The sequence below is a fragment of the Pristiophorus japonicus genome, chromosome 1 (assembly GCF_044704955.1).
Source record: "Pristiophorus japonicus isolate sPriJap1 chromosome 1, sPriJap1.hap1, whole genome shotgun sequence".
NCBI classification, from domain to species: domain Eukaryota; kingdom Metazoa; phylum Chordata; class Chondrichthyes; family Pristiophoridae; genus Pristiophorus; species Pristiophorus japonicus.
Genome location: NC_091977.1, coordinates 333,557,549 through 333,577,464, shown reverse-complemented (window position 1 = coordinate 333,577,464; position 19,916 = coordinate 333,557,549). Strand labels below are relative to the sequence as shown.

The 19,916-nt window shown below is 47.6% G+C and overlaps 1 protein-coding gene across 1 annotated transcript in view; it reads left to right on the top strand.

The window, feature by feature from the left end:
- The window catches only part of epdr1 (ependymin related 1), a 28,386-nt gene extending 25,341 nt beyond the window's left edge, over positions 1-3,045 (top strand). Inside the window, exon 3 of the mRNA XM_070889343.1 lies at positions 1,223-3,045. Within this exon, the coding sequence (XP_070745444.1) occupies positions 1,223-1,413 (191 nt within the window). The 3' untranslated portion in view covers positions 1,414-3,045. The remainder of the gene's footprint in view (positions 1-1,222) is intronic.
- The last annotated feature ends 16,871 nt before the right edge of the window (positions 3,046-19,916 follow it).

The following is a 19,916-nucleotide window of genomic DNA, read 5'->3' as shown; positions in this document are numbered from 1 at the left end:
TTTCTCAATTGCAGGGAATTTGGCAAATGTTTTGATGTGATGGCACTAGCTGGCTAATTATTTAACAGAACCCTAGAAACAATGTGGTGTAAGGAGATCTCCTTTATCCTCTGGTGTCACCATTGCTCAGTTTTATCTCTTATATCAGATGTTTCTGGGTTCAAGCCCCATTTCAGTGTTTGTGCTCATAATCTGGGCTGATATTCCTTATAGTGTACTCTCATTGCAAATAGACAACGAGAGAATAGACAATCAGGACAATATCTATCCTAATTTTTACCTTGCCTATGTAACCTGAATTTCTTTTGTGTTCTTTGTATGTGCATTTTGACTGCTACTCTGGACCATATGCCATTACTTTTATTTCCCTTTTTTTCTCTCTCTCCTCTTCACCCTTCGGCCATTCCTGTATCTTAGCTTTTCTGCCTCTCGGTCGTGTCACCTTTCATCTCTTCCCTCTTGGGTACTTTGTCCCCCAAAAGCCCTACCCCCAACCCTTCTCTTCCTCTACCTTCCTACTCTCCTGCCTCCATCCCAGGCTTGAATCATTGGATAAGCCCACAACTTCCATTTGCCTCTCGGCATTCTCCAAAGAGTCTATCAAAGTATTTGTTCTTGGCTCCTTACGAGCAGCAACCCCGACTGGCCCATCCCCCCCTCTCCCAACCTTCAAACCTAGCATGCCCGCTTAGGGCTAATCTCACCAACATCCTCATCCTGCTCACCCTTGTCACCGCTTACCCTTTGGACTCTGCTAATGAATCAACAATCATTGCCCCTCTCCACATCTTCCTCCAGAATGTCCGTTCACTTGTGAACAAGGCCCTTGCCATCTGTGGCCTTAATGTGGAAGATTGCATGGCCTTGACTGAACCTTGGCTCACAGATGACGACAACTTGTCCCTTACTGAAGTCTCCCTGTCTGGCCATTATCACCAAATCTCAACTTGGTCTCTTCCCCCTACTCCTGGCACCTTTTCCTTTGTGCACCTCACCTATGTCAACGTACTTCTGCCAGCAAGAGCATGGTTCAAATACTTTATCTAACATTTTTTAGGAGTTCCATTACTGAAACAATGTTAAATTATATCCAGTATTTTAATCATACATATAATTTCATGATAGATTGCTGTGTTATCCTCCAGATTCATTTTTGGTGGGCAAATTGAGTAACCTTTACATACCCTGGGAATATATTTTCATATTTCTGCTTTTTTCACAGTCGAAACATGGGTTGGAGTTTACACAGTTAAGGATTGCTATCCAGTGCAAGAAACCTACACCAAGAGCTACAACGTAACGACCTCCACACGCTTTTTTGATCTGCAGCTAGGGATCAGTGACCCATCTGTGTTCACCCCACCCAGCACCTGCCAGGCAGCCAGTCCAAAAGAGATGAGTGATGACTGCTGACTATAGGTATTAGCTTGGGGAACACAACCATCATTTATCAAGTGTTCCTGTCACTAGCAACCCCTTCCTTAAAAACCGTCAGTTGTCACCTTCTTTTGGCTGTTGACATGTAAGGGAACTGTCAGTTTACCTATCTCTACAGGAGTTGGAGTTCCCTCGTATACAAATAACTCTGCTGATTGATGTGTTGTTTCCAAGAAAAAAAATTGAAGGTTCTGTTTGCAGCTTCTGCAGTTTGTGTGTAACCATGCCTTAGAGCTGGGCTTGTATATTTGTGTGTATATGCATTGCAATATCTACCTGTTAATTATCTGCCATATATTAACAGGACTGCTGCAAACTGATACAAATTATTAAATCCTTGGGCAATAATGAAACTAAAATAAATCAACAGGCTACAGTCCTATCTGTAGTTATTCACAGATAAATAAATATCCATGCATAATGCTTGAGACTTTATTATAGCATTTAGGTATTACAAGCGCCATTGTAACCTATTTAGAAAAGTTAAGGCTTTTAAAAGTCTTGGGGCTAGAATTTCCACACCATTTCCACTGGGTTTTTCGGCGGTATTGCTTGTTTTCGGCAGAAAACGACCCGGCAGGAATGTCCCCAAAGAGTTCCGCCGGCGGTTTCGAAATAACGCTGGGAAACAGACCACTGGCGTGCACTGCCAAAAACTGCTACCGCCAAGTTTGGTCTCAGCGGTGACCTGTAGGTGAGTAGAAAAAAAACACCCACGAGAAACCAGCCAAAGCTGGGCGATGGGTATGAAGCTCTGCAAAGAAAGGAAGTTAAGTGTTTTTTATAATTCTTTTAAAATTTCTTTACAGCGATTTAGTGGAAAAGGGTCCTGAGAATGTGTTCTGATTTTTTTTTTGTTTTTCGGAAAAAATATTGTGGTTTTCTCCCCTCCCTAGGCCCAACCTGCAGCCTGGACTAAATTTGAGTAGGTAGCGCCAATTTGCCCAGGATTACATTTTCCGCCGAGAATCTGCGTGTAAGACCCATTTTTCCCGCCCGGGCGGAATGCTTTCCTTTATTTTTTTTGGCCGGCGTTAATTTAATGATCTTAGCGGTTTTTGGGGTGACAATCTGGCGGTGGTGAATTTTGTGGAAATTTTAGCCCTAATATACAAATATTACTGAAAGGGTAAATATTGCACTGTGCTCAAGCAACAATATCCTATGTTGCCAAAAGAGTCAAATCCTTAATTAAACCTCTTTGGCCCTTTTCATGTTTGTAGGAGAACAGATTTTTTTTTTCAATGTAACAATCTTACTCTTGCAGCTTGGGTGCTGTACAATTAACTTTTAAAGGAGAAGAGTTTAAACTTGAGCATTCGAATGGAAGTCCAATTTTATGCCTCCGGAGATACTGAGCTGTTCCCTCCTTCTGAAAATAGTGACGGGTTTATTGCTTTGAAGCGGTGAATTAATGAACTGCATGGAAGAACTATTGATTCTAACTGCATCTTTTAAGAGGATAATTCTCAATGATGCATTAGTTTGTGAGTTGAGTTATGCTTCAATAGTTTCTTGCCATCTTTAATATGGTACAGTGTATATGTTGGTGATTTTATGTATTAACCATAACCTTAAAAAAAATAAATGTTTTCCTAAACACCATGACTGGTTTCTCTGCGCAGACTTTTTTTTTCTTGTACTTAGTATGTAAGAAAATGTCTATTTATATTTTAAAAAATAATTTACACATTTAAATAATGAGCATATTACATCTTTCAGGCAGTTTTCATTCTTTGCTTGGCATGAATGGATGTAGGAAGTTCTCTAAACGCAGATGTCTCTTCATCCAGTAAGTTATATTTTTTTTAAAAACCATGGGGGTAAAGAAACCTTTTAGATGAGTAATAATGTGATTGCCAACTTAACCACAAAGAGGAAGCTGGCCATTATGGTGGTTGAGGTGAGTTGGATGTAATTCCACTGCATTTTATGATGAGGGAATACTACAGTGGTGGTGGACTGCCGCTCATGAGCCAAATATACCAACTGAGCTGTGTATTAGGGGTGGCCTCATTTACTTGAGAAGATCCTCCATTTGTTGATTTCTGAAAGCATGATTTTAACATGTACTATAAATCTATTTGGACTGTTACAAGAGGAAGCAGTACAATATCATCAGCCAGTTCGTGTTTGAGTGGAGAGAAGTAACTGATATAGTTTTGCTTTTGCTTTTCCTAAATACGTGTACTCATACTAGACTTCGGCTTCCATAAACAGACTTGAGGCCACTATGAACTGAAGCCTGGGTCTTTATTTAGCAATGTGTATTGGTTAGATTGCTTAGGTTTAACAATTAACCTTAATTAAGGAAAATCTACTGGAGGGTATGTGGAATTCCCACTGTGTTCTATGTCATCTTTGAAGGAGAAAAATAGCATCACCACACCATGCTAAAACTACTTGGTCAAATTTATTTCCAGGTGAGTAATATATAGAAGCAAAAAGAGACAACAAGATACTAAAGGGACTACAAAGACAGTTATATAATGTAAAGCAACAGAAGCTTGCATTTATAATTTAGAAAAATGTCCGAAGGTGCATCAGAGGCATAATCAGACAAAAATGGAAGCAAAACCAAAGAAGTGACCAAAAACTTGGTCAAAAAGATGGGTTTTAAGGAGAATCAGAAAGCAGTTGGAGGGTTTTAAGGAGAAATTCCAGAGATGGCTGAAGACACAGCCACCAATGGTGGGTTAAAGGGAAAGAGGAATGTACAAAAGACAAGAGTCTGAGGAATGGAGAGTTCTTGGTCAGGCACGGGGGACTTGTAAGGCTGGAGAAGATTAGAAATGAGATGAGTGAGGCCATGGAGGAATTTGAAACCAAGATGAGAATTTTAAATTTGAGGATTGGGAGTCATTGCAGTTCAGCAAGGGCCTGGGTGATGGGGAATTAATGAAGGATAGGACGTGAGCTGTAGAGTTTTGGATGAGTTGAAGCTTACAAAGTATGGAGGATAGAAAACTGACCAGGAGAGCATTGGACTAGTTGAGTTTGAAGCTGACAAAGGCATAGACGAGAGTTCCAGCAGCACAATGGCTGAGGAAGGGGCTGATGTGTGTGATGTTACAGTGGTAGAAGTAGGCGGTCATTGTGCTGAAGAGGTTATAGGGTTGGAAGCTCAGTTTAGGCTTCAATAGGATGCTGAGGTTGCGAACAATCTGGTTCAACCTGAAATGGTGGATGGAATCAGTGACCAGGGTGCACAGTTCGTGATGGGAATCAAAGACTGGCTTGAGGCAGCCATCATCCAAAATTATTCACATTGGTAGCGATGCGGAGGAGCCCTATAGATGTCGCAATCAACTGTACTTTGTATTTCTCCCTGAATATGATGACTAGGTTTGATTGAATGCAGCCAGCTATTGGTACTGATCAGTTAGATACCATCTTTACTGCAGAACAATTGTATCTTCTTGCACTCTTCCCAAAGACATTGCTGACTGAATAAATTTTCTTAAATTGTACAAAATAAAGTGATATTTGAGTTTCCATGACAGTAACTACTACACTTGATGAGAAAGATGAACATGAAAGCAAGGTTGACGAATTAAGCAAAGGTACCCTAAAAAATATATAATTGACACGTGGACAACACCGATCTTAATTGATTTTATTCTAAATGTTTAAAACAGCTTTCAATTTTTTTCAATATATGACTAGCAGATCTTGTAAAAAAAAAGTAATGAATGAATGAAAGTAAGCATCGAGGCTATAATCTAAATAAAGGTTTGGATCATATCAATTTGAGAGAACACAGTTTAAATGATTGTGAACTTAATTTGAAACAAGGTTAAACTGCAGTTTTAAATTAACTTACAAAGATGTTCTTTATTCATAAGAGCTATAGTATAATATTTGAATGGAAGGATGATTTTAGTACTTTAAAACAAATAAATGAGTAAAGAAATGTTATCACCAGAGTGTTCATGCTGAAAGAACTGAATTGTATATTGAATTATCGCTTGTATGTGGATTTATCTTGAGAGATTGATGCTTGTTAATGTTCAGAAACTGGTTCTACGATAAACTACTTTACAAATTGGCAGCATAAGCCTTCTACTTGGTGGCTTGTAATTGGGCAATAGCTTAAATTACACTTGTTTCTTCACATCAGCTCATACTCTATATCCTGTGGAAACAGGGCAAGACCTCAGCGTGAAAAAGAATGAGCTCACGCCATCTGCAATGCCTTCTCCAAGGGAATAGGCAGAGTGTTTAAACAAGGAAGACCCCTGCTGTGATAACGCTAGTTCAAATAAAAAGTCCTCTATTACTAGAGTCATTAAACAGGGTGTTTATAAGGATCACAACTGTTACACTTACTGATTTTTAGTCCAGAATTTATTACAAAGAAATACTGAAATAGAAATTAATTTCATCAACAGATGGGGAGTGTCAAATGTTCTTGTGCCAATAACTAAACAACTTCTTTAAAGCCAGATGTATTTTAAGGAGGGAAATGGTCATGTAAAAAGCCAAAATTAGAAGCAAGAAGCCACATAGAGCCTGATACAGAAAATAAAATCTGGGTCTGAAAGACAATTACTGGTTTAATGCCAAATATTTTCTAATTTAAAATTCTAGTTAAAAGACATCAACCTGGAAACTGAGTCCCGGAAACTCCGATTTCCCCCAATCCACTCTGTGTCAGAGCAGGAACTCCACCAGCCCTACGGCCCCAAATGCAAGATCATTTCAATAGAAAGGCGAGAATCCCGCCAGCAATTGGGTGGTTGGGACGGGAAGCCCAGAAAATACTTGGGACAAAGGGGACTAGAGTTGCGCTTAATGGCACAGCATGCTGCAGGAATTAAACCTGGACTGCTCTTCAAGCAGAAACAATAAGCAGCAATTTGAAACCATGGATCAAAAAAATTCCAAGAGATCTTCATACTTCTCGAGACAGGATAGCAGGGTGTGACTGACTCAGGCAGTTAAGGGGACCACAGGTGCAGTGCTGGAGGAGCCTCGGCTTTTGCCCTTATCCAACAGGTATGAGGTTCTTGCTGCCTGTTTGGATGAGAGCAGTCTGCAGGGTGGATGAGCAAACTGATCACAGTATTGTAGTACAGGAGGCCATTCACGTGGGGGGAACATAAAGGAATGTATTAGGGGACGATGTAGTAAGGGGGATAGATACTCTAGCTGGAACCAGAAGTTCTGAAGTCTCTGTTGCCTGCTCAGTGCCAGGTTAAGGATATCTCCTCGCGGCTGGAGAAGAATTTGGAGTGGGAGGACCAAGGATCCAGTTGTCGTGGTCTATGTAGGAGCCAATGACATGGATAGAACTAGGAATGAGGTTCTTTTGAGAGTTTGAAGAACTGAGGTCCAAATTAAAATGTAGAACCTCAAAGGTAATCTCTGGATTGTTACCTGAGCCATGCAAAAATTGATATAGGACCAAGCAGATCAGAGTTAATTGCCTGGCTCAAAGAGTGGTGTGGGTGGAAGAGGCTTCGATTCATGGGTACTGGCGTCATTACTGGGGAAAGAGGGAGCTGTTCCATTGGGACGGGCTCCACATAAATCGGGCTGGGACCAGTGTCCTGACGAATTGAATAATTAGGTCTTTAAACTTAAAAAGGGGGGAAGGGTTAGGTATGGGGAAATTTAGAAATCAAGAGAAATGTCAAGGCAGTGGAGCAGAGTATAACCGGAAGGGACAGAGAGTTTAACAGTAATAGTGCATCAGTGAATAAGGTGAAATCAGGGAATAATGGTTAAAAAGTTAAAATTAAAGGTTCTTTATCTGAATGCACAATACATTCGTAACAAGATGGGCGAATTAGTAGCACGTATCGAGATGGATGGGTTTAATCAAATAGCCATTGTAGAGACATGGTTGCAAGGTGACCAAGGATGGGAACTAAATTTCCAGGGTACTTGACATTTCAAAAAGACAGGCAGAATGGAAAAGGAGGGGGGTTGGGGTAACCCTGATAAAGGATGACATAAGGACAGTAGTGAAAAAGGATCTTGGCTCAGAGGATAAGGAAGTAGAATCAGTATGGATGCAGATAAGAAAAACAAGGAGCAGAAAACACATGGGAGTAATTTATAGGTCCATCAACAGTAGCTATACCATTGAACAGAGTATTAACATAATAGGAGCTAGTTACAAAGATAATCCAATAATTGTGGGGAACTTAATCTTCATATAGACTGGGCAAATCAAATTTGGATAGGTAGTCTGGAGGACAAGTTCATGGAATGCATTCAAGACAATTTGCTATAAAAATACATTGTGGAACCAACAGGCTGTTTTATCTTGTGTAATGAGAAGGGTTAATTAGTAATCTCAAAGTAAAGGATCCTCTGGCTGTTTGTGTCCTCACAGCTTAACTAGCTTTGTAGTATCAGCAAACTTGGATCTATTACACTCAGTCCCTTCATCTGAGTCAGTAATATAAATTGTAAATAGCTGAGGCCCAAGCACTGATCTTTGCGGCACTTGACGAGTTACAGCCTGCCAACCTGAAAATGACCAGTTTATCACTACTCTCTGTTTTCTGTCCATTAACCAATCCTCTCTCCATGCTAATATATTACCCCCAACCTTATAAGCCCTTATCTTGCATAACAACCTTTTATGTGGCACCTTATTGAATGCCTTTTGGAAATCCAAATGAGATGAGGCATTTCTTCACTCAGAAGGTTGTAAATTTTTGGAATTCTCTACCCCAAATGGCTGTGGATGCTGAATTAAAACAGAAAATGCTGGAACTGCTCAGCAGGTCAGACAGCATCTGTGGCGAGAGAAACGAAGAGTCATCGACCTGAAACGTTAACTCTTTCTCGCTCCACAGATGCTGCCTGACCCGAGTATTTTCAGCATTTTCTGTTTTTATTTCAGATTCCAGCATCTGAAGTATTTTGCTTTTGTATTAGTGGATGCTGAATTGTTGAGTTTATTCAAGGCCGAGATACAGATTTTTGGATTCTAGGGGAATCAAGGGATATGGAGGTCAGGCGGGAAAGTGGAGTTGAGGTCAGCCATGATCTTATTGAATGGCGGAGCAGGCTTGATGGGCTGTAGGTCCTGCTCCTAATTCTAGGTCCCACACAAGAGATTAATGTGCAAAGTTAAAGCACATGGGATTGGGGGTAGTGTGCTGACGTGGATTGAGAACTGGTTGTCAGACAGGAAGTAAAGAGTAGGAGTAAACGGGTACTTTTCAGAATGGCAGGCAGTGACTAGTGGGGTACCGCAAGGTTCTGTGCTGGGGCCCCAGCTGTTTACACTGTACATTAATGATTTAGACGAGGGGATTAAATGCAGTATCTCCAAATTTGCGGATGACACTAAGTTGGGTGGCAGTGTGAGCTGCGAGGAGGATGCTATTAGGCTGCAGAGTGACTTGGATAGGTTAGGTGAGTGGGCAAATGCATGGCAGATAAAGTATAATGTGGATAAATGTGAGGTTATCCACTTTGGTGGTAAAAACAGAGAGACAGACTATTATCTGAATGGTGACAGATTAGGAAAAGGGAAGGTGCAACGAGACCTGGGTGTCATGGTACATCAGTCATTGAAGGTTAGCATGCAGGTACAGCAGGCGGTTAAGAAAGCAAATGGCCTGTTGGCCTTCATAGCGAGGGGATTTGAATACAGGGGCAGGGAGGTGTTGCTACAGTTGTACAGGGCCTTGGTGAGGCCATACCTGGAGTATTGTGTACAGTTTTGGTCTCTTAACTTGAGGAAGGACATTCTTGCTATTGAGGGAGTGCAGTGAAGATTCACCAGACTGATTCCCGGGATGGCAGGACTGACCTATCAAGAAAGACTGGATCAACTGGGCTTGTATTCACTGGAGTTCAGAAGAATGAGAGGGGACCTCATGGAAACGTTTAAAATTCTGATGGGTTTAGACAGGTTAGATGCAGGAAGAATGTTCCCAATGTTGGGGAAGTCCAGAACCAGGGGTCACAGTCTGAGGATAAGGGGTAAGCCATTTAGGACCGAGATGAGGAGAAACTTCTTCACCCAGAGAGTGGTGAACCTGTGGAATTCTCTACCACAGAAAGTAGTTGAGGCCAATTCACTAAATACATTCAAAAGGGAGTTAGATGAAGTCCTTACTACTCGGGGGATCAAGGGTTATGGCGAGAAAGCAGGAAGGGGGTACTGAAGTTTCATGTTCAGCCATGAACTCATTGAATGGCGGTGCAGGCTAGAAGGGCTGAATGGCCTGCTCCTGCACCTATTTTCTATGTTTCTATGTTCTTATGAAAAGTGCTTCAATTAGACATGGGTGGGGGTGGAGATGGAATCGTAGTGGTAAGATGCCTGCCAATGCAGCAGCCAGAATTGTATGGCAGGAAGGGGCACAGGCAGTGAAAGATAACTCCCTAATCCCCTGGACTCCTTTCCAATATAGGATGAGGTTTAATGATCGCACAAGATCACCAAAGATACAAGCTGCTGTCAATGTATATTTTGTGTAGTTTTGACAGTAGACCTAAAATGCATTCACAAATCTAAGGATATCACCATGTGTACTGAATGATCTGTAGTGACACCTTCCATGACTTCAATTAGATGAATACCGCACCCTGCAGTGCATGTATGCCTGTTGAAGCCTCACTAATTCTGTGAGAATTCCATGAGAGAAGTGATGAGAATTCTCAAATAATTGTCAAAATGTAACAGTCTGACGAGCAACACCAAGAATTCTTTTGTCATTCAGGAAAAGATTGCACAAAGTTCCTGAGGATAGACTTGAGGAAGAGGGGGCAATGAAAATCCTGGGAACTCACTCAACTAATTCTGTAGGGGATGGAGACTTGGGAGGACTTGCACCATAGATGGTTTGTGCTGACTAAGTGCTACTGGTCAAACATGCAGATGGTTTCTATTTTCTGAGGCGCAAGCTCTAAGGAGACCTTTACATGAGCTAAACATGAAGGAAAAAGTGAACAGCAGAAAGTACATTACATTTCTCATGCTGCTTATCTCCACAGAAGCTGGAAGCAAGATGGTTGCTGCAGAGAGGGAGAAGGAATCAATGCCAGAACCTTCATCTGGCACTGCCAACAAAATTAGCCCACAATATCATGATCCCTATCACTTGAACTCGCCAGCCTAAATGGGTTAACTGAGGGTGCTATAGATAGTCTAGATAAAGAATTGAGCACGGTGATTCACATCTCACAAGAAAGCCTGAGTGGAAGCTTCAGTGATAGCTTGAATGCTCAACACATTCAGAGTTGGATATGAGCTCAGGAGTCCTGCCATGAAAAGACAAATGCTTGCAGATAATCATAGCCATATGTCTTTTTACTTTGGCTTCCTGGTTGCCTGTTATTCCTCTTTCTCCAACAAGTAAATAATAGAGGGGAATTCCCATGGCAGAAAAATATTTTGCAACTTCATCTCCACAAACAAGAAATACTCTCGAGGGAAACGTCTTAACGAAGCTAAAAACCTCAAAAGTAAAGTGCAAGAACATTTCCAAAAAGACAACTCCAATGTAATGATTGACTATAACACCACAATGAAACATGGTAATTCACCTTTAAGAATCCAGCATGAGTTATCTTTAGCTGCTGTTCTAGGTTGCCCTTGTTATTATGGTATATCTTAGATTGATTCATCCTAGAGCAGGAATGACAGACATCATCCTGGCCTAAACCCATCACTTGCCAGCATAGGTATGTCTTACACTCTTATGATGGAGTTTAGGGTGCATCTTAAATGGGGCATAAAACTGGTGGATCCTTTCTCCTCACCAAATTCTGCCCCCTCACACCCCCCCCCCCCCCCCCCAAATAGATCCACCAAGTTTACACTCTTAACAATCCATCAAAATTTCAGGCCAGTGTTCAAACTTATAGTGCCCAAGTATTGCAGTAAGAGCTACAGCACTGATTCTGTTACAATGCCTACATCTAAAAGCTCAGAGTAGTAGTTAATAATTTGTTACTTGTAACCCACCAGCCTATATTTTAACTCTATTTGTGGGGAGCTGAAGTCACGATAATTTTATATCATGAATGGCAGTTACACCAGTATATAGTATGAGGGAGTCCTGTCACCTAGTACTGTGACCACAACACTGTACAATAATGGTATCAATAGGAGGTTGGAACGCAATGACAGCTTTCATGGCCTTCATAAAACACAATGAGATTTACCTGCTGATTGTGAAATTTAAAATTCATGACAACGCTTTTTGTGAGTCTTTTATTCAGACTGTCCTATTTACAATTTTGTAGAAATATTTTGGACATGAATTTAAGCAAATTCCACCACCTTGTCTGAGATCAGATAACTTGGCACGGACCGATTATCAAATGTGAAAGAAAGTCTTGCATTTATACAATGCCTTCCACGACCTCAGGACATCCTAAAGTGATTTACAACCAACCAGAGTGCCACGTCAGTGGCATGTAGGAGGGTACACTAAGCTGCCCAGGAAGATGCTCCAGAGATGTGTCCAACATTGGCCCCCTCCCAGGACCAGCTGCTTTCTCAGCCCCTTGAACCTTCAGTACCACAGGAGAAGCCAACCATCTCCCATGATACTGGTCCTCTAGTTGCACCTAGGAGAAGCACTAGACTAGGAGCAAGAAAGGCATGTATAGCCACCTAGGTGAAGCGCTATGTGAGGAAAGAGGACTGCTCACTTTGAACTTCATTGTGATTTAGGAGAATGTGCACTTATGTTGTGCTATGTTATTCATAGATGTTAGTCATACAGGGAAGGGTGCATTTATTTCATGCTGATTGATTCAGTCATTTGATTAAGACTTGCATAGTCAAAGAATTTTGACATGTGATGTTCTAGGATGGGACTGAATTAAAGGATTTGTCATTTAACCCCATTAAATTTATTACGATATAATAAAAGTTGACCTATATTGCACTTCAGGAAGAAATGTTAAAATAGCATCAGATTTACTGCAGATTTTTTTAACATAGTCACTTACATGTCATAACATTGATTTTATAATGAGCATTTTTGCACTTTGTTGGATACCCTGGAGAGATGTATGTTGGCCATCTTAAGTTGAACTTCTTTGTATATTGGATTAACAGGCTTCCAGGCTTTTCAAGATATGAACAGGATGAATTAGAAGTATGGTAAAAATAATGCATTGCTTGTTTTCTGAGACATAAAGTGCTTGTGTAAGGGAATAAGTGTTAGTAATTATGTTACCCATGAATGGTTCATGTTTAGTTTTAGGGTACTAAACATGGGTAGAGATCCATTAGCTACAGATAGCAGTTGGTACAGCTTTTCCTTCAAAGATGCTAGCAAATGTTATGTCAGGAAATGTCGTGTAGGGGAAGTGAATTAAATAATTGCAAACTGTTTACATAGTCTGTTTTCAAAGGATTTGGGAAATAGATATGTCATACAGGCTTGGCTATGACATTTTCCTTTGATGTAATCAAAATATCATGTATAAAGGAGCATGGTTTTTAACAGTTTGTCAGAGGGCTTGAAAGAAACTGAACCAAAAAAGTCACTCTCTGTAGGGCAGTTAAGACTGATCACCTTTACTGTATACAGGTATCAATAAAGTCTGTTCCATATACTCCACTACGAAGTCTCGTGCTTACTCAAAACGTGTTGTGAACCAGAGGAGAAGGAGGTTGACTACTTAACACACATAACAGAAGAATCATTAACACAGCTGGATGAAATGGCATCTAAGATAATGGACATGAAATAGCAAACTCCTGAACACAAGCTCGATCAATCTTTTCCAGAATTATTTTGCACCATTATCAATGTTTTTTGTGGTTTTTGTTCCAATAAGATTTCCTTGTTCACTACAGCCGAAAGGTAGTATCCCTCACATCCCACCCTCCAGCCCCCTAACACCATTGCTTCAGTTTGGATTCTACATTTGACCGCCTGTTCTGGAAAGTACATTTTTGCAATGTCATTTACAAGAACTGCCTGCATAGCACTAGATGATTCTGATCATAAGCCAAATGGTCTTTGAAACCAAAGCATTTCGAATTCTGCAGATAACCGCATAAGTTGCACAACATGTCAGTATCCTGCTTTCTGGCATAAGCTGTTCAAAAAAAAATGGCAATTAAACAGAAGTTCTTTGTAGGCATTTCAAACATTTCCCTTTTTAAATTTAAAACAGCCCTACACAAAACATGGAGGGGGGGCGGGGAAGAAGGTGGTGTGTGGGAGGGGGGTGGGGGGAGAGGGTGGTGTGTGGGAGGGGGGTGGGGGGAGAGGGTGGTGTGTGGGAGGGGGGTGGGGGGAGAGGGTGGTGTGTGGGAGGGGGGTGGGGGGCGAGGGTGGTGTGAGGGGGGGGGGGGGGGAAGAGGGTGGTGTGTGGGAGGGGGGGGGGGAAGAGGGTGGTGGGTGGGGGGAGAGGGTGGTGTGTGGGAGGGGGGGGGGAAGAGGGTGGTGTGTGGGAGGGGGGTGGGGGGAGAGGGGGGTGTGTGGGAAGAGAGGGGGGTGGGGGGAGAGGGTGGTGGGTGGGAAGAGAGGGGGGTGGGGGGAGAGGGTGGTGTGTGGGAAGAGAGGGGGGTGGGGGGAGAGGGTGGTGTGTGGGAAGAGAGGGGGGTGGGGGGAGAGGGTGGTGTGGGAAGAGAGGGGGGTGGGGGAGGAGGGTGTGTGGGAAGAGAGGGGGGTGGGGGAGAGGGTGGTGTGTGGGAAGAGAGGGGGGTGGGGGAGAGGGTGGTGTGTGGGAAGAGAGGGGGGTGGGGGGAGAGGGTGGTGTGTGGGAAGAGAGGGGGGTGGGGGGAGAGGGTGGTGGTGGGAAGAGAGGGGGGTGGGGGGAGAGGGTGGTGTGTGGGAAGAGAGGGGGGTGGGGGGAGGTGTGTGTGGGAAGAGAGGGGGTGGGGGAGGGTGGTGTGTGGGAAGAGAGGGGGTGGGGGAGAGAGGGTGGTGTGTGGGAAGAGAGGGGGGCGGGGGAGAGGGTGGTGTGTGGGAAGAGAGGGGGGGCGGGGGGAGAGGGTGGTGTGGGGAAGAGAGGGGGGCGGGGGGAGAGGGTGGTGTGTGGGAAGAGAGGGGGCGGGGGGAGAGGGTGGTGTGTGGAAGAGAGGGGGGCGGGGGAGAGGGTGGTGTGTGGAAGAGAGGGGGGCGGGGGAGAGGGTGGTGTGTGGGAAGAGAGGGGGGCGGGGGAGAGGGTGGTGTGTGGGAAGAGAGGGGGGCGGGGGGAGAGGGTGGTGTGTGGGAAGAGAGGGGGGTGGGGGGAGAGGGTGGTGTGTGGGAAGAGAGGGGGGTGGGGGGAGAGGGTGGTGTGTGGGAAGAGGGGGGTGGGGGGAGAGGGTGGGGTGTGGGAAGAGAGGGGGGTGGGGGGAGAGGGTGGTGTGTGGGAAGAGGGGGGTGGGGGAGAGGGTGGTGTGTGGAAGAGGGGGGGTGGGGGAGAGGGTGGTGTGTGGGAAGAGAGGGGGGGTGGGGGGAGAGGGTGGTGGGGGAGAGGGGAGGTGTGGGGAGAGGAGGGGGTGGGGGAGAGGAGGGGTGGGGGGAGAGGAGGGGGTGGGGGGAGAGGGAGGGGGTGGGGGGAGAGGAGTGGGTGTGGGGGGAGAGGAGTGGTGTGTGTGTGTGGGGGGAGAGGAGGGGTGTGGGGGAGGAGGTGGTGGGGTGGGGGGGAAGAGGAGGTGTGGGTGGGGGGGGGGGGGGGGGGGTGTGTGTGTGTGGCGGGGGGGAGAAGAGGGTGGTGTGTGGTGGGGGGTGGACGAGAGGGGGAGAGGGGGCGGACGAGAGGGGGGGAGAGGGAGGGTGGTGTGTGTGGGGGGGTGAATAGAGGGGGGACGAGAGAGGGGAGAGGGAGGGTGGTGTGTGGGGGGGAGGAGAGGGAGGGTGGTATGTGGGGGGGGAAGAGAGGGAGGGTGGTGTGTGGGGGGGAAGAGAGGGAGGGTGGTTTGTGGGGGGGGAAAGAGAGGGAGGGTGGTGTGTGTGGGGGAAGAGGGAGGGTGGTGTGTGTGTGGGGGGGGGGAAGAGGAGGGTGTGTGGGGGCGAGAGGGAGGGTGGTTTGTGGGGGGGGGAAGAGAGGGAGGGTGGTTGTGGGGGGGGAAAGAGAGGGAGGGTGGTTTGTGGGGGGGAAAGAGGGAGGGTGGTTTGTGGGGGGGGAGAAGAGGAGGGTGGTTTGTGGGGGGGAGAGAAGGGAGGGTGGTTTGTGGGGGGGGAGAAGAGAGGGAGGGTGGTTTGTGGGGGGGAGAAGAGAGGGAGGTTGGTTTGTGGGGGGGAGAAGAGAGGGAGGGTGGTTTGTGGGGGGGGAGAAGAGAGGGAGGGTGGTTTGTGGGGGGGGAGAAGAGAGGGAGGGGTGGTTTGTGGGGGGGGAGAAGAGAGGGAGGGTGGTTTGTGGGGGGGGGAGAGAGAGGGAGGGGTGGTGGGTGGGGGGGAGAGAGAGATGGAGGGTGGTGGGTGGGGGTGAGAGAGAGAGGGAGGGTGGTGGGTGGGGAGAGAGAGAGAGGGGGGGTGGTGGGTGGGGGAGAGAGAGAGAGGGAGGGTGGTGGGTGGGGAGAGAGAGAGAGGGAGGGTGGTGTGTTGGGGAGAGAGAGGGAGGGTGGTGTGTTGGGGGGGGGGGGAGAGGGAGGGAGGGTGTTGGGGGGGGGGGGGAGAGAGAGGGAGGGTGGTGTGTTGGGGGGGGGGGAGAGAGAGGGGAGGGTGGTGTGTGTGGGGGGGGAGAGAGAGGGAGGGGAGGGAGGGTGGGGGGGGGAAGGGTGGGGAGGGAGGGTGGGGGGGGGAAAGAGAGGGAGGGTGGTGTATGTGGGGAGGGAGAGAGAGAGAGGGAGGGTGGTGTATGTGGGGAGGGAGAGAGAGAGAGAGAGGGTGGTGTATGTGGGGGGGGAGGGAGGGAGGGTAGTGTATGTGGGGAGGGAGAGAGGGAGGGTGGTGGGGAAAGAGTGGGGGGGGAAGAGAGGGAGGGAGGGTGGGGAGGGAGGGTGGTGGTGGGGAAAGGGTGGGGCGGGGAAGAGAGGGAGGGTGGTGTATGTGGGGAGAGAGAGAGGGAGGGTTGTGTGTGGGGGGGGAGAGGGAGGGTGGTGGGGGTGTGGAAGAGGGAGGGTGGTGTGAGGCGGGGGGAAGAGGGAGGGTGGTGTGAGGGGGGGTGGAAGAGGGAGGGTGGTGTGAGGGGGGGTGGAAGAGGGAGGGTGGTGTGAGTGGGGGGGGGAAGAGGGAGGGTGGTGCAAGTGGGGGGGAAGAGGGAGGGTGGTGTGAGTGGGGGGGAAGAGGGAGGGTGGTGTAAGTGGGGGGGGGGAAGAGGGAGGGTGGTGTGAGGGGGGGGGAGAGAGAGAGGGAGGGTGAGTGGGGGGGGGGATGGTGAGGGGGGGGAGAGAGAGAGAGAGGGAGGGTGGTGTGGGGGGGAGAGAGGGAGGGTGGTGTGGGGGGGGGGAAGAGAGAGGGAGGGTGGTGTGGGGGGGGGAAAGAGAGAGGGAGGGTGGTGTGGGGGGGGGAGAGAGAGGGAGGGTGGTGGGGGGGGAGAGAGAGAGGGAGGGTGGTGTGTGTGGGGGGGAAAGAGAGAGAGAGAAAGGGAGGGTGGTGGGGGGGGAGAGAGAGAGAGGGAGGGTGGTGTGTGTGGGGGGGAAAGAGAGAGAGAGAAAGGGAGGGTGGTGTGTGGGGGGGAGAGAGAGAGAGAGAGAGAGAGGGTGGTGGGGGGGGGGGGGAGAGAGAGAGGGAGGGTGGTGGAAAGAGGGAGGGTGATGTGTGTGGGGGGGGGGGAGTAGGGTGGTGTGTTGTGGGCGGGAGAGGGGTGTGGGGGGCGGGAGAGGGGTGTGGGGGGCGGGAGAGGGGTGTGGGGGGTGGAAGAGGGGTGTGGTGTCCCTGCACCGTACTACAAACTCACACGAGGCATGTACTGCAGACACAGTCACTATGTGACCTTAACCTTTATTCCCAGGACCAACAAGTGCTGACCCTGGGTCGGACCTCTTTTTTATACCTGGAAACCCAGGTGAGGAGTGTCTCCCACAAGTTCATCCCCTGTGGTCAGGGTGTGCATTTCTAGGTTATAAGTACAGTGTACAGGAGTTGCATGAAGGTTACAGTTACATGAAGATTACCATTGCATGATGGTTACATACATGACATCACCTCCCCCCTTACGTCTTTTTGTGTCAAAGGTTAAGTCTGTCAGGTGGTCGACGCTCTCTCGTGGAGCGCCGTAGTTGTGGCTCTGGTGACTGAGCCTCAGCACGCGTCTCTGTCACTTGAGGTGATTCCGGCCTGTCCGGGCTGACCGCAGGGACTGTGCATGCTGAGGATTGTCCTCGTTGCTCGTCCACTGGCAGTGGTGTGGGTGACATCTCATGCTCTTCTTCAGGTTCCTCCGTGTCTATGCTTAACCTTTTCTTTACTTGGTCCAAGTGTTTGCGGCATATCTGCCCATTGTTTAGTCTGACCACTATGACCCTATTCCCTTTTCTGCCAATTACTGTGCCCTCAAGCCACTTGGGTCTCAAAGCATGGTTAAGAACAAATACCGGGTCATCCATTTCTATACACCTCCCCCTTGAGTTTCGATCATGGAACTCGGTTTGGGACTGGCGCTTGCCCTCAACAATGTCTGCCAGGGCTGGGTGAATGAGGGACAGCCGCGTTTTAAGCGTGCGTTTCATGAGGAGTTCCGCTGGCAGGACTCCCGTGAACGAGTGCGGGCGGGACCTGTCGGCGAGCAGGAGGCGCGATCGGCGCTACTGAAGGGAGAGTCCTTGGATGCATAGCATGCCCTGTTTTATGATTTGGACCGCACGTTACGCCTGGCCATTGGAAGCCGGCTTGAACAGCACTGTCCGGACGTGTTTGATACCATTGCCCGACATAAACTCCTGGAATTCATGGCTGATGAAACACGGGCCATTGTCGCTGACCAGGATGTCCGGCAAACCGTGAGTCGCGAAAACCGTACGCAGACTCTCCACGGTGATGGATGTCGTGCACGAGTTTAATATGATGCACTCGATCCATTTCAATTATGCATCGACAACGATCAGGAACATTTTCCCCATGAACGGGCCCGCATAGTCTACGTGAATATGTGACCATGGCCTGGTGGGCCAGGGCCACGGGCTGAGTGGGGCCTCCCGGGGCATTGCCCAGCTGGGCACACGTCGTGCACCTGCGAACCCAGTGTTCCAAGTCTGAGTCAATCCCTGGCCACCATACATGTGACTGTCAATGGCCTTCATTAACATGATGCCAGGGTGCTCGCTGTGGAGTTCCCTGATGAACGCTTCCCTGCCTTTCTGGGCATGACTACCTGGCTGCCCCATAGCAGGCTTGGATGAAGAGTTCATCCATCCGTCTCTGAAACGGTCTGACCTCGGGGCAGTCCCTGTGTGCGGGCGCCCAATCCCCAGACAGGACACAGTTCTTTATCATGGATAGGAGGGGGTCTCTGTTGGTCCAGAGTTTGATCTGGCGGGCTGTGATGGAGGAGCCTGCGGCGTCAAAAGCCTCAACGGCCATGACAGCGCTTTGCTCCGCTGCCCCCTCGGTGGTGGCAAGTGGGAGCCTGCTGAGCGCGTCAGCGCAATTTTCGGTGCCTGGCCGGTGTTGTATGGTGTAGTCATACGCAACCAGCGTGAAAGCCCATCACTGTATGCGAGCTGACGCATTGGCATTGACAGCCTTGCTGTCGGACAACAAGGATGTTCACGGCTTGTGGTCTGTCTCTAGCTCGAACCGTCAACCGAAAAGGTACTGGTGCATCTTTTTCACACCGTAAACACAAGTGAGTGCTTCCTTTTCGACCATGCCATATCCACTCTCTGCCTGGGCGAGCGACCTGGAGGCATAAGCCACCAGTTGGAGTCGGCCGTCGTCATTACCCTGCTGCAACACACACCCAACTCCGTAGGTCAATGCATCGCACGTTAAAACCAGTTTTTTACAGGGGTCATACAAAGTCAACAGTTTGTTAGAACACAGAAGGTTCCTCGCCTTATTGAAAGCCCGTTCTTGACAGTCCCCCCAAAGCCATTCACAACCTTTACACAGGAGCAGGTGGGTGGGGTGGCTTGACCCATCCACCTCCACGGAGGTGTGTGGGGGACCTGACCCATCTACCTCCATGGCACGAACCTGGTATTGCAGTACTTCCAGGAACGGTGCAGTGGCTCTAGGCCTTTTGGCTAAGAGCATTGGCGCAGAGTGATCCTTGAATGGGCCCAAGGTGACCTCTGGCATTTGTGATTTGACAAAGAATTGGAAAGATTGGCAACGAAAAAAAAAAAAAAAAAATGTGTAACGGCTCCAACAATGTGCTTAAGTTCGGCAGAAAATTCCCAAAATAGTTCAAAAGTCCCAGGAATGATCGTAACGTCAACGTGTTGCCGGGCCTGGTTGCCCAGCGGATCACCTCCGTTTTTGATTCGGTGGGCCGGATCCTGTCTGTGGCAACTCTCCTGCCCAAAAACTCCACCTCTGGGGCCAAAAACACACTCTTGGCCTTTTTCAGTCGCAAGCCTACCCGTTCCAGTCGGTGTAGCACCTCCTCCAGGTTGTGGAGGTGTTCCTCGGTGTCTCGACCCGTTATAAGGATGTCGTCTTGGA